Here is a 13,841-nt window from a genome sequence, read left to right on the forward strand (position 1 = left end):
CTTGCTATTTTGATTAGCAAGATAAGATGGAATTAATTAATAGCAATTACTTCTTTTTTAAATTTTTTTGGTTGCTTTAGGGTTTGTGATACTTTAACTTACTATAGTTTACCTTCAGGTAGTATACCTCAACAAATATACTTCCATTTCTAACTTCTGCTCCTGGGACTTTTGTGCTCTTCTCATATATTTTACTTCTCTCTTTATTGAATTATATATACATTGTTATGTTTGCTTTAAACATTCAATTGTGTCTTTCAAGAATTTATTTTATTTTTTAAATATTTACTTTTGAGGGAGAGTGCACAGGCGTACAAGTCGGGGAGGGGCAGAGGGAGAGGGAGACAGAGAAACCCAAGCAGGCTCTGTGCTGATGCAAGGCTTGAACCCAGGAACCGTGAGATCATGAACCGAGCCTAAGTCAAGAGCTGGATGCTTAACTGACTGAGCCACCCAGGCACCCCAAGAATTTTTTAAAATAAGAAAATGTCAGAGCACCTGGGTAGCTCAGTCAGTTAAGCGGCCAACTTCGCCTCAGGTCATGATCTCATGGTTCGTGGGTTTGAGCCCAGCGTTGGGCTCTGTGCTGACAGCTCAGAGCCTAGAGCCTGTCTTTGGATTCTGTATCTCCCCCTCTCTCTCTGACCCTCCCCTGCTCACGCTGTCTCTATCTCTCTCTCAAAAAATAAAAAACATTAAAAAATAAAATTAAAAAATGTCTTTTACACATGTGTTTACCATTTCTGATGCTTTTTTTTTCCTTTGTTTATATCCAGATTTCTATCTAGTATCATTTTCTGTCCCACTGCCTTTAACTTTCATATACTGCTTAGAATCCCAGGAACAAATACAGACCCCACTGTCCAGACACTAAGCTGTGTGCCCTTGCGGGGTGGGAACTTTGGTCTCTGACTGTTGGTAGCCACTGTGGACAGTCAGTCTTCTGTCCAGGGCACCTGCTCTGTGTCTTACACCCTGCATCACTCTGGATTGCTGGATTAGTCATCTTCTTTGTGTTCAGTTTTTGTGTGCTCTTGGAATCACCTTCATTCTAAGTAAACCTGTGTCTACTTCAAAAGACTAGAAATAGGAAAAAAAAAGCAAATCTTTGCTAAATCCTTCAGAAAAAAAAGTTTTTTTCTATACTGCTGTTGTTGAATTCTTTTGTACGTCACAGAAAGTCTTCAGTGTTAGTTTTTTGAAAGATATTCTTACTGAGTATAGAATTCTAAATTCTCAGTTTTTTTTTTCTTTTAGTACTTTAAAGATGTTGCTTTGCTGTTCCTTTTGGCTTTCATCATTTCTGATTTGTTAGCTTTCATTCATACTTCGTTCCTCTCTATATATTATACACTTTTTCTTTATCGATGGTTTTACTTCGGTGTAGTTTTCTCCATGTTTCTGGTTGGAGTTTGTCAAGCTTCTTGGTTCTGTAGGTTTATAGTTTTCATCAAGCTTGGAACATTTTGAGGTATTATATCTCTTTTTTTTTTTTAATGTTTGTTTATTTTGAGAGAGAAAGAGCATAAGTGGGGGAAAGGTAGAAAGATAGAGAGAGAAGCTCAAGCAAGCTCCATGCTGTCAGTGCAGAGCCCAAGGTGAAGCTTGATGTCACAAACTGAGATTGTGACCTGAGCTGAAATCAAGTGTCAGATGCTCAACTGACTGAGCCACTCAGGCACCCCCAGATATGATTTCTTCAAAAACTTGTTTCTTCTCCCTCTCACCCCATACTGTGTTACATGTGTAATAGGCTGCATTACGTTGCTACACATCTCACAGATTTTTTTTAGTCTTTTTTACTGTTTTGTTTTAGACAGTTGATATTGCATTCAGTTCTCAGATCTTCTGCAGTGATCTAATTTTTCATCTTTAGACATCTGATTTGTATCCTTTTTTATATTTTTGCTCTCCTTAACATGCTTCCCTTAACTTTTTTGAACATATGAACTATATTTATTTTAGGTTTTTTACTATCTTTATCTACTAATCCTATCATTTGTATCATTTCTGTTTTGTTTTTGTTGATTTCTTCCTCATCGTGGGTCATATTTTCCCACCTCTTTGCATGCTTTGTAATTTTTTTAAAGATTTTTTTTTTTAACATTCATTTTTGAGAGACAGAGTGTGAGCAGGGGAGAGGCAGAGAGAGAGGGAGAAGGGAGAGGGAGACACAGAATCCAAAGTAGGCTCCAGGCTCTGAGCTGTCAGCACAGAGTCCGTCGTGGAGCTCGGACTCACAAACCCTGAGATCATGACCTGAACAAGAGTCAGAAGCTTAACCGAATGAGCCAGCCAGGCAACCCTGTGTGCTTTGTAATTGTTGATTGGGTAGCAGACACTGTGAATTTTTACATTGTTAATTTCATGGATTTTTTTTCCTTTCAAATATTTTTGAGCTTTAAGTCTTTTGGAAAACATTTAATCCTTTGGATGATTATGTTGTGTTAAACAAGACCTTTCATCTTCGGCTAGTTAGGTTTCACTAATGCCTAGTATAGAACCTCGTATATCATGAGGTGTCTCCACTGCGGTCATTGTGAATGTGAACTATTATTTGTCCTTGGTGACCTCTGAGAATAGATCTGTCTGCTTCTTGCTGGTGAGTCTTTCCATGGCTTCTGGTAGCTTCTTCACAGTCCTGCACCTGCCAGAACACAGCTGACATACATAGGGAGCTTGTTGCACATCTCCAGGGCCCTCTTGCCACGTAGCTCTTTTCTTTCTAGTACTGTGCCCTGTTAGTTCTTGCCACCTTGGCTTTTTTGAATTCCCACCTTCATCTCTTTAAGTTGGGAAGACCACTGGACTTGGAGTTTCCCTCTCTGTGCTGCTGCCTAGAAACTGGCCAGGCCATAGCATAAGATGGAGCAGTTATAAGGCACACCCCGCTTACTTCCCTTCTCTCAGGGACCATGGTCCTGCACTGCTTGTCTAGTGTCTGAAAATTATTAACATAATTTGGCTTTTTTTATTATTGTTTAAAGCAGGAGGATAGTGGCGCCTGGGTGGCTCAGTCGGTTAAGCGTCAGACTGGCTCAGGTCCTGATCTCACGGTTTGTGGGTTCGAGGCCCGCGTCGGGCTCTGTGCTGACAGCTTAGAGCCTGGAGCTGCTTCAGATTCTGTATATCCCTCTGTCTCTGACCCACCCCTGCTCATGCTGTCTCTCTCTCTCTCTCTCTCTCTGTCAGAAATAAAAAAATATATAGTGGGAGGATAAATCTGGTCACTGTTAGCCTGTGATGGTGGGAAGCAGAAGTCTGCTCCTCTTTGTATACCTTCTTTTCCTTGTACATGTCACACCTCTTTCCATGATACAGTTATTTTTGTGAGCTTTGGTGGACATGGCTCTGAAATCTTTATGTCAGGACTGTCTTCTTTCCTTGGTTCAGTGCCTCCCTTCCTGCTGGATATTTCCATTTAGGTTTTTCTTTTTCCTTTTATTTCAAATGCAATACAATGTCCTTCAAACAAATTCCCCTTTCAGTGGTTCTTATTTCTATTATTTGAAGCCTGGCTCTCCAAGTTCCAGAAGCTGCAATTCCTTCCATCACCTCAGACATTTGCTAGGCAATAAAATATATTTGGGATTATTAGCTATTTGATATTGATCCATTATTTACCTCTTTCATTCTTTCAAAGTATGCTTTTCATGACTCTGGATTAAAATTCTAGAAGAGAGACCATGTTTTTATGGTTTTGCATATACCTTATAGGACTATACTATGCTTGCATATAATAAAAGTTCATAGCTGGGTGCCTGGGTGGCTCAGTCGGTTAAGCGTCCTACTTTTCATTTCATCTCAGGTCATGATCTCACAGTTTGTTAGTTCAAGCCCTGCATCAGGCTCTGTGCTGACAGTGCAGAGCCTGCTTGGGATTCTCTCTCTCTGCCCCCTCCCCCTACCACTTGTGCTAGTTCTCTCTCAAAAATAAACTTAAATAAAAGTTCATAGATATTTATTGATTTACTTCAGCTTGGAAATAAGACATTGTATGCTACTTGTCTTGCAGTGTAACAGATTTCTTCCCTTCCTGTAGATTAATTTTTATAATTTTTTTTTTAATTTTTTTAAATGTTTTTTATTTATTTCTAAGAGAGAGAGAGAGACAGTGTGAGCAGGAGAGGGTCAGAGAGAGAGGGAGTCACAGACTCTGAAACAGGCTCCAGGCTCTGAGCTGGCAGTCAGCACAGACCCTGACGCGGGGCTTGAACCCACGAACCACTAGATCATGACCTGAGCGAAAGTCGGACGCTTAACCGACTAAGCCACCCAGGCACCCCTAATTTTTATAATCTTAATATTATCACCGAAGAATGTTTCAAAAGTATATCCTAGTTACACTGACCATAGAAAAAGTATAGAGGATCAGTAGAAATTGATGTTGCTGTATACTTGAGAAAAGAAATGAAAAACCTTTTACCATTTCTTTTCTCATATTTAATTTTCTTTTATTTGAAATATCTTTATTAGTTTTTTGAGACAACTCACTATAGATTCTGTTTTCCAGATCTGCTTTCAAATATCATCACGTATTCACCCTTAGTTCTTCAAAGTTGTTCTGCTAAAGTCACAGAAACTTTTGACTATTTATCCTTTCTGCCGCTTCCAACTGTACAAGGGCTGCTGAAGGCAGTCCAGGTAAGTCTTCAGCCTCCTGAGGAGTTTGGCAGAACTGAGGTTGAGCTACCTAGTGGAAGTCTGACATGATTCTTTATAAATATAAATGTCTGGAAATCCTGTATTTCTTGAATAAAACTGTATTAAAAGTGCAGGAGCACTGAGCGAGACTGTTTCTAAGTTTACCCCCTTCTTACTGGCACACTTGTCTCCCCTGTGACTCATTTTCAAGTTAGTGCGGTAATTGAAAAGCTCTTAGAAAACTGATGACGATAGGTTTAAATTATCCGTATTACGAAGTGTAATAAGCACTGCAACAGGTATTTAAAAACAGAACCAGATACCCTTACATAAGCCAAATAGTGACAGTCTGGGGTAGAATTGAGCTAAGGCTAATAAACTTGGGGGTTTTTCTACCTACTTCTTTGTCTTTCAGCCCCTTCTTAAAGTCAGCATGTCTGTGAGAGACTCCTTGATACTCGTCCTTCGGAAAGCCATGTTCGCCAGGTAACGAACCTCCCACGAGACCCTAGGAAGTAATGCCTTCTCATGTTGCTCACCACCGTCTCCTTATACAGCCTGTTCACGGTGGCCCTGCAGATGTCTAACCCAGCAGAACAGCTTTCGTAAGGCAAGGCCTTGTGCTACGTGCAGGTTCTTTATCTCCTTCAGTCTTCAGAGTAACTTATACAGTTAGAATTGTTACAGCTTCCACCATACAGATCAGGAAACTCAGGCTTAGAGAAGATAAGTGACTTTCCAGAAGTCAAACAGAGGTTGGTAGAGCTAGAATTCGAGCTTCTGCTCTCAGGTACTCTGCTCTACACCCCTAGAATAATCCTCAGGACACGGTGCCAGTGCCCACTGGCAAGAGTTCTGGAGAGGAAAACACCTTCATTAAGAAAATATTCAAGAAACTCACTCTAGTGAATATTGAATTATGGTCTAATAACTGTAGACCAAATTGTTAAGCGGTCTCAGGTGTTTTGGGCCTAGTCAATGCCTTCTGATCTCTCTTCCTTTATTTCTTAGTGTATAAGCTAAAGATGACAATACCACCTCCCAAAAAGTATTATGGGACCAGTAATAGGTGGAAAACATTGGGTACTTTAAGATACTCAATTTTTCTTTAAATGTTTACTTATTTTTGAGAGAGAGCACCAATGAGGGAGTGGCAGAGAGAGGGAGAGGGAGACACAGAATACGAAGCAGGCTCTAGGTTCTGAGCTGTTGGCACAGAGCCCCAACATGGAGCTCAATCTCATGAACTGTGAGATCATGACCTGAGCTGAAGTCAGATGCTTAATCGACGGAGCCACCCAGGTGCCCTTAAGATGCTTAATTAATGTCACATTGGCTATACTATAATGCACTTGTGTATATACACAGGAACAACCAGTAAGTATATATTATTATCCCTCTTCTAGAGTTGACAGTTTTTTGTTATCCCTTACCCAGAGACATGTCTGTTAGACCAAGGTCTGTGTGTCTTAACATCTCCCCTGTGAATTAATCATTGAGCCTCAGTGAGATGAATGTATCATTTTTCTGGGTGGAAGGTTTACAAGGCCTCAAGCACTATACTCCTCTACGAAGAAGGGAAGTAGTCCTTCGGACACAGAAAATCAAGTTTCCTTGCCTGTTAGTACTTACATTCGAGTTATTGGCCCATTCTATAACTTCTCAGTACTCTTGTTCCCCACACAGAAGAAAGTATAGTGTCATGAAGTTAACTAGCTAGTGAGAAGAAATCAGCTGGGTTCCTCTACCGCTGACTGCTGTGAACAGCTGATGTTTTATTTTGAGTATATAAATTTATTTTATTTTGTTTTGTGCTTCATTATTTCTTCGTATTCCTTCTCTGTAACTAGACTGGATTTTTCTGGCCCAGAAGCCTATTCCTGAGAACGTAGTATTGTTTGTTAACGATTTCTCTGTCTGTTCCTGAGCTAGCCAGCTCGAGGCCCGGAAATCCGCAGTTGCCGGGTTTTTGCTGCTCCTGAAGAACTTCAAGGTTTTGGGCAGCTTGTCCTCCTCCCAGTGCAGTCAGTCCATCGGGGCCAGCCAGGTAAGGACTGTGCGCGCTGCCCTGTCTCCCTCCTGCGCTGGTTGTACAGATGACCCTGAAGCAGGGTCTGATGATGACGGCGGTGGGATCAGCTAACACCTGCTAATGATGGCTTGCTGTGTGCTAGACAGCGCTCTCCACCACGGTAGCCGCCAGCCTCGTGTGGCTGTTGAACTGCACGCGTGATTGAAGGGCGGCTGGCCAAACTGAGTCGCGCTGTGTGTGCAAAACGCATGCTGCATTTTGAAGACTTAGTTGAAGAAAGGGAAAATGGCTCATTATTTGTTTTTAATTTTGATTACATGTTGAAATATTTTTGATATATTTGGTTAAATGTTAAAATTAATTTCACCAACTTCTTTTTACTTTCTGATTTTGACTACTAGAAAGTTTTAGATGCTGTGCTGAGTGCTTTATATTTGTTATGTCATTTCATCTTCCTGGTAACCCTCTGAATCTAGATGCTATTATTATCCCCATTTTTAATAGTTAATTTACTTTGCACAGCCTGACGATCTGAGAAAATAAAACTTTTTACAGCATTTTGGTAATCTAGACTTTGGAGCAATAAAATTGTTTTTATGATTTAAATTATGTACTATATGATTTGTAAATAACAAATGAATGAAACAATTTTATTAGGAATCCTTCATTTCTCTAGTGTAATTATATAAAACGTTTATTCATAACACATGGATCAGACTAAATATTAGGAACACTGGGTGTCATTAGTGTATTGTTAAAATCGTCCACGTCTTAAGGATAAGAAGACTAAGGCTGAGGAAGGTTAAATGATTTGCCCAGTGTGATAGAAGCAGTGAAGAACAGAGTGGGGATTTGATCCGTCAGTATTCACCACCTCACTGAGATGCCTAGAGTAAGGGTTAGGGGGCTTGGTCTTTAGTTGCTGGATTTATTATGTTAAACAAGGGCTGTTGTTCTTTGTCTTATCCATTTCTAAACTAAACATTACCTACCTGTGAAACTCAGGATTTTGTGGAAGCAAAAAGAGCTAGGTTCTGCTAGCTAGTGAAGACATTTAAGGAGGCATTTTAGGCTTTTTAAGTATAATCAAGTGTATTATGACTACTGGATTCTAGTGGTGGAATGACCTGTGTGCCTTCCTAAGCAGCTGACATTGCCAAGGAAGAACTTAAGGGATAGAGAAGAGTTAATTTTGTTGAAATGCTTGAAAATTCTTACTCCAAACTAGAATAAGAGTGACACCACAGTCTACTGATGATTATGTCTGCCTCAGTCCTAGGTTTTTGCATATGGGGAAAGCTAAGTCTAAGTTTCTTTGCCCAAAAACATAGGCTCATTTTACCCCCTTTATGAAAATTAATTTGGTAAAATAGACAAAAACTGGGCTCTCTTCCTTTCAGGTCCATGTGGATGTTCACAGCCGTTACAATTCTGTTGCCAATGAAACTTTTTGCCTTGAGATCATGGACAGTTTGAGGAGATGCTTAGGCCAGCAGGCTGATGTTCGACTCATGCTTTATGAGGTAAATCAGAGTGGAAGGAATGCAGCAACCCCCAATTGATAATCCTTTTTATTAAGTTTTTTCTGATTGTAAAAGTGCAGTTTACTTTTACTTGATGCACTTGGGATTAGTAGTTTGTGATGGCTAGCCAGAAGGTTAAGGTGAAGAATCATAAAGAATATTTGAGGCACGCCTGGGTGGCTCAGTTGGTTGGGTATCCAACTCTTGATTTTGGCTCAGGTCATGATCTCACAGTTCATGGGTTCAAGCCCCACAACGGGCTCTGCTGACAGTGTGGAGCCTGCTTGGGATTCTTTCTCCAGCCCTCCCTTGCTCATGTGCACATCCACGCACATACTCTCAAATGAATAAACATTAAAAAAAAGGGGGGGGGAATGTCTGCACCTGATAAACAGATCTGAAACTTGCATCTGACATAAATAGTGAAAGACTAAATGCTTTTCCTTATAATCAGGAACAAAGATAATTTGTTAACATTTCTATTCAGCATTATAGTGACGGTTCTATCCAATAAAACAAGAAAAATAAAGGCATACAGATTTGAAAGGATGAAATGTAGCTCTCTTGATTTGCAGTGTATGCAGACAGCAAAGAATCTATAAAAAAGTGAGTTTCGTAAGGTGGGATGCTAAAATCAATTTTATACTAGCAATGAACAATTGGAAATCAAAAGAAAAATATTTATGGTAGATAAAAATAAAACACTTAAGGATAGGTTTAACAAAATTTATAAGATGTGTGCACTGAACACCTCAAAATATCACTGAGAGAAAATTAAAGAAGAAAAGGTAAATAAATGGAAGGATGTGCCATGTTTATGAATTGAAATGCTTGGTATAGTATAGTATTGTTACTAATTTTAGTCTCAAAAAAGTCTGTAGATTCAGTGTAGTCCCAATGGAAATTCCAGGGATTTGGGGGTAAAAATGAAGTTAATTTTAAAATGTAAAGGACCTAGGGGCACCTGGGTGGCTGTCAGTTGGGTGTCTAACTCTTGATTTTGGCTCAGATCATGATGTCACAGTTCGTGAGTTCAAGCCCTGTGTCAGGCTCTGCACTGGTGGTTTGGAGCCTCCTTGGGATTCTCTTCGTGCTTGTGTGCACTCTCTTCCTCTCCCTCCTCCCCCCAATAAAGAAACATTTAAAAATAAATAAATAAAATGAAAAGCACCTAGAGGTACCAAGACCATTGAAAAAGTATGAAGTTGCTCAGTGGATTTTTGACCAAGATCCCAAGGTAATTCAGTAGAAAAAAGATGATCTTTTCAATAAACTATACTGGAACCAGTTGTTTTTTTGTATTGGAGAGGATTCCCAGAACCACCCCCATGTTTAAAGATTTCTCTACAAGGACTTCTGAACTCAGCATGTATTAATTCTCATGGCCAACTATATTACAGTTAAAGGATACAAAGCTACATCGGCAGAAGCAAGTTACACATAGGGTGACGTCGGGAAGAAACCAGGTGCAAGCTTCTAAGACTCCTCTTCAGCTGGGATTGCACAGTATGCACTTAATTCCTTCCGCAAATGAGTTGTGTCAGTACATCAGTAGATGACAGTTCTTCAGTAAAGGAAGCTTATTAGAGATTCAGTGCCCAAGATTTTTACTGAGGGCTGGTTTACATAGGCACTTTTATTAGCACATCCCCAAATTCCAGACTCCCAGAAGAAAGTCAAAATATTCAGCATAAACCACAGTGTACAGTTTACACACAGTAAATTTCTGTCATTTAGGGAAAGCTTTTTATCGATATAGAGGACTGTGTACCAGCCAGATTCCCAGCCACCCATCAAGGGGCAGTCTTGCAAGTAGGCTTTCCTCAGGATGACAGTCGCACCTACTGTGTTAACTCTTCCCTGCAGTCCTCCATATGCAAAAAAGAACCTCTGCCCTTACCTAGCTCCAGAGTTTACAACTTGACTTGATATGGATCATAGACTGATCTGTGTTCATTGATTGATTAAAGACGTCACATCCTCGGTTTGTAAACACTCTGTGTGTTGGTATCTACACTGGTCATACTTGTTGCAGGTGTGTGCCAGATGGCTGTTGGCATGATGATGATGGTCCTACCTTTAGAACTACAAAAATACTAAGTTTTGATTGTTTAAACCTGTTGATCTTTTCTGTCAAGATATTTTATGTGTGAAGAATCCATATCCTTCCAATAAATATTCGCTAATATTTTCTTCTATTTCTTTTTATGATTTTGTTTTTTATATTTAGATGCTTAGTCCGTCTGAACTTTGGTTTGCTATAATATGGAAGGAGCTAACTTTTTCCTCCATGTTAACCATAGGTCCAGACATTATTGCCTTCTGTATACGTACTAAGTCGATTTCTGTTTGTATGCTATTTCTTGATTTCATCTGTAAATTTTTATACCAGGACCTCAGGTGTCTCTTACATTATACGTTTATTTAAAAATTTAATACTTGTTAGGGCGCCTGGGTGACTCAGTTGGTTAAGCATCTGACTTCGGCTCAGGTCAGGATCTCAGTTTGTGAGTTCGAGCTCCGAGTCAAGCTCTGTGCTGACAGCTCAGAGCCTGGAGCCTGCCTCGGATTCTGTGTCTCCCTCTCTCTCTGACTCTCCTCTGCTCACTCTGTCTCTCTCTCTCTCTTTCTCAGAAATAAATAAAACATTAAAAAAAAATTTTTTTAATTTAATACTTGTTAAGGCTAATATTCCTTTTGTGTCTTTTCTTTAAAAAAAACATTTAGGGGGTCAACTCTCACTTTTTCTCACAGATGAACTGTACAGTCTTTTTCTTAGTTCCAGAAAGAAAGTTTTCCCCAGGATTTAATTTTTTTTTTTAAGTTATTTATTTATTTTGAGAGAGAGCACGTGCGAGAGCTGGGGAGGGGCAGAGAGTGAGTCCCGGGCAGGCTCCGCCGTGTCAGGGCAGAACCCACTGCAGAGCCCAGTCCCACGAACCATGAGATTATGACCTGAGCTGAAATCGAGTCTGCTTAACTGAGCCGCCTAGGCACCTCTCCCCAACATGCCTACCACCAGGATTTTAACTTATGAAGTTTTTAACTATGACTGGGAAATGTTGGATGGGAAGAAATATTATTCATTTACTTTAGGGTGCTTAGGGCCAAGAGACACTTTTGAAGCACTGGAAAGTAAATGGAAATAATGTCCTAAAAAGGAATGCTTTTAATGTAGGAGAGAAAAGAATGAAGAAGACCTGGGACGTTCTTGACTGTAAAGGAGCAAAGTACTCCAAGCCAGAAATGACCTGTTTAAAAATTAGGATGATTGTGGTCAGTTTATTAATCTGGTTCTCAGTGATCAAAGATCTCTTTTTAGCTCTTTTTAGACAAATAACCCAAACTTTCTAAATCATTTCTCCTCTAGCAAATATGGTCTCAATCTTTTTCAAAGAATTAAGAAATAGCAATGGTTAAAAAAAATTGGGGGGGGGGGGGGCTCCTGGTTGGCTCAATTTGGTTAAGTGTCAACTTCAACTCAGGTCATAATCTCAAGGTTCGTGAGTTCGAGCCCCATGTTGGGCTCTGGGCTGACAGCTCAGAGCCTGGAGCCTAGTTTGAATTCTGTGACTCCCACTCTCTCTGTCCCTCCCCTGCTCACATACTTGCTCTCTCAAATAAACAAACATTTGAAAATTTAAAAATAAATTTAAAAAAATTTTTTTTAAATTTTTTAATGTTTAAAGTCATGATTGCCCAGGGGCACCTGGGTGGCTCGATTGGTTAAGCGTGCCACTCTTGATTTCACCTCAGGTCATGATCTCACACTGTGAGATGGAACCCTGTGTCAGGCTCTACACTGGGCCTAGAGCCTACCTGGTATTGTCTCTCTTTCTTTCCATCTACCCCTTCCCTGCTGGTCTGTGCTTGCAGTGACCCATGCTCCCTCTCTCGTGCTCTCAAAGTAAATAAGAAAATTTTTTAAAAAGTAAAATTATAACTTAGTGTATCTGTTAAAGAGCTTATTCTCTATTTGATTCCTCTTAGGGTTTTTATGATGTCCTTCGAAGGAACTCTCAGCTGGCTAATTCAATCATGCAGACTCTACTTGTACAGGTAATCTCTTTTTTTATTTTATATTTTTATGGATATAGAGAACAGATAGTGAGACATGGAGAGATGACTGACACTTTTCAGACTTTTCAAAATATAAAATAATTCCCAGATCGTACACTGGTGCATTATGAACATGCCTGGGGCATATGATGCTGTCCTGATGTTTTAATTCCCACTTACCTACCTGCCATTTTGCCATATCTTAACAGTTACTCTCTCTGGTAATAGTCTGTACTCTTAAGTCAGAAGGACATTTTAAAGAACCATTTACATAAGGGCTATTAGCAGCTGGATCTGTTTGTTTTACTTCTAAAAGAAAAGAGAGATCTGAAACAATTAAAGCAAAATATGGATGTGTTAAATCTAGGTTACAGATGCATGGGTGTCTATTAGGTTATACTCTGTACTTTTGTTTAAGGAAAGATTTTTAAACTACTTCAAAAAAAAGATTTCAGAGGATGATCCTGTGAAGAGTTTAGCTAGAGAATATCTGGCATAAATAAGAACTTTTACCCTCAACATTTATTCATTAAGCATTATTTGAGTCTTTTTTTAAAAATACTTTTGTTGAGATATAATTCACATACCATACAGTTTACCTATTTAAAGTGTACAACTTGGGGCACCTGGGTGGCTCAGTCAGTTGAGCATCTAGCTCTTGATCTCAGCTCAGATCTTGACCTCAGGGTTGTGAGTTGTGGCCCCATGTTGGGCTCCATGCCGAGCATGGAGCCCTACATGAAGAAAAAAAGAAAATTAAGTGTACAACACATGGTTTTTAGTGTATTCATAGAGTTGTGCAGCCAGCACCACAATTGATTTTAGAACATTCTTTTCATCCGCACCCTTTAGCTAACACCCCCTAATTTTCTCACTCTTCTCCCACCCACCTAGGCCCTAAGCAACCACTGATCTACTCTCTGTCTTTCTAGATTTGTTTGTTGTGGACATTTCATATAAGTGGAATCATACAACATGTGGTCTTTTGTGACTGATGGCTTTCAAGGAATGTTTTCAGTTTATCCATGTTGTAGCATTTATCAGTACTTCAGTCCCTTTTAAAGTGAAGTAATACTTTATTATATGGTGCTTGAATCTTTTTTATATATTGAGAGTTTCTTGGTTTGTAACCTTCTCGAAGCTTCCCAGGTGGTATAATTGGAAACGGGTCCTCATACTCAGAGGGCAGGGAGAGACCAAAGAAAGAGGCAGCCTAGGCGCCTGGGGGCTCATTCCATTGAGTGTCCAACTCTTGATTTCAGCTCAGGTTGTGATCTAGCGGTTCGTGGGATCAAGCCCTGTGTCGGGCTCTTTGCTAACCACGCAGAGCCTGCCTGGAATTCTCTCTCTCCCTCTCTACTGCCCCTCTCCCATGTACATCTGTGCTCGCTCGCTCTCTCTCTCAAAATGAATGAATGAATGAATGAATGAAGAAAAAGAAGCAAACCACTCCAGGTTGGAGGTAGCAGTTTTTTCGTGTTCACCACTGGCCTAAGAAGAAAGTTCTCCCTCTTTTTCTGCCTGTCTCCCCTACTTTTGTATGCCATTGCTTTGTTAAAATTCTGAAGAAGCTCCATTTGCAG

General features: G+C 39.9%; 1 protein-coding gene across 3 annotated transcripts in view; it reads left to right on the forward strand.

The window, feature by feature from the left end:
- FANCI (FA complementation group I) overlaps window positions 1-13,841 on the forward strand; it is a 79,921-nt gene that overhangs the window by 46,068 nt on the left and 20,012 nt on the right. For all 3 annotated transcript variants that reach the window (XM_077774342.1, XM_077774343.1, XM_077774341.1), the window contains exons 15-19: window positions 4,514-4,644; window positions 5,060-5,130; window positions 6,577-6,691; window positions 8,077-8,199; window positions 12,190-12,258. In XM_077774342.1, the coding sequence (XP_077630468.1) occupies window positions 4,514-4,644; window positions 5,060-5,130; window positions 6,577-6,691; window positions 8,077-8,199; window positions 12,190-12,258 (509 nt within the window). The remainder of the gene's footprint in view (window positions 1-4,513; window positions 4,645-5,059; window positions 5,131-6,576; window positions 6,692-8,076; window positions 8,200-12,189; window positions 12,259-13,841) is intronic.

The sequence above is a fragment of the Crocuta crocuta genome, unplaced genomic scaffold (assembly GCF_008692635.1).
Source record: "Crocuta crocuta isolate KB4526 unplaced genomic scaffold, BGI_CrCroc_1.0 scaffold7, whole genome shotgun sequence".
NCBI classification, from domain to species: domain Eukaryota; kingdom Metazoa; phylum Chordata; class Mammalia; order Carnivora; family Hyaenidae; genus Crocuta; species Crocuta crocuta.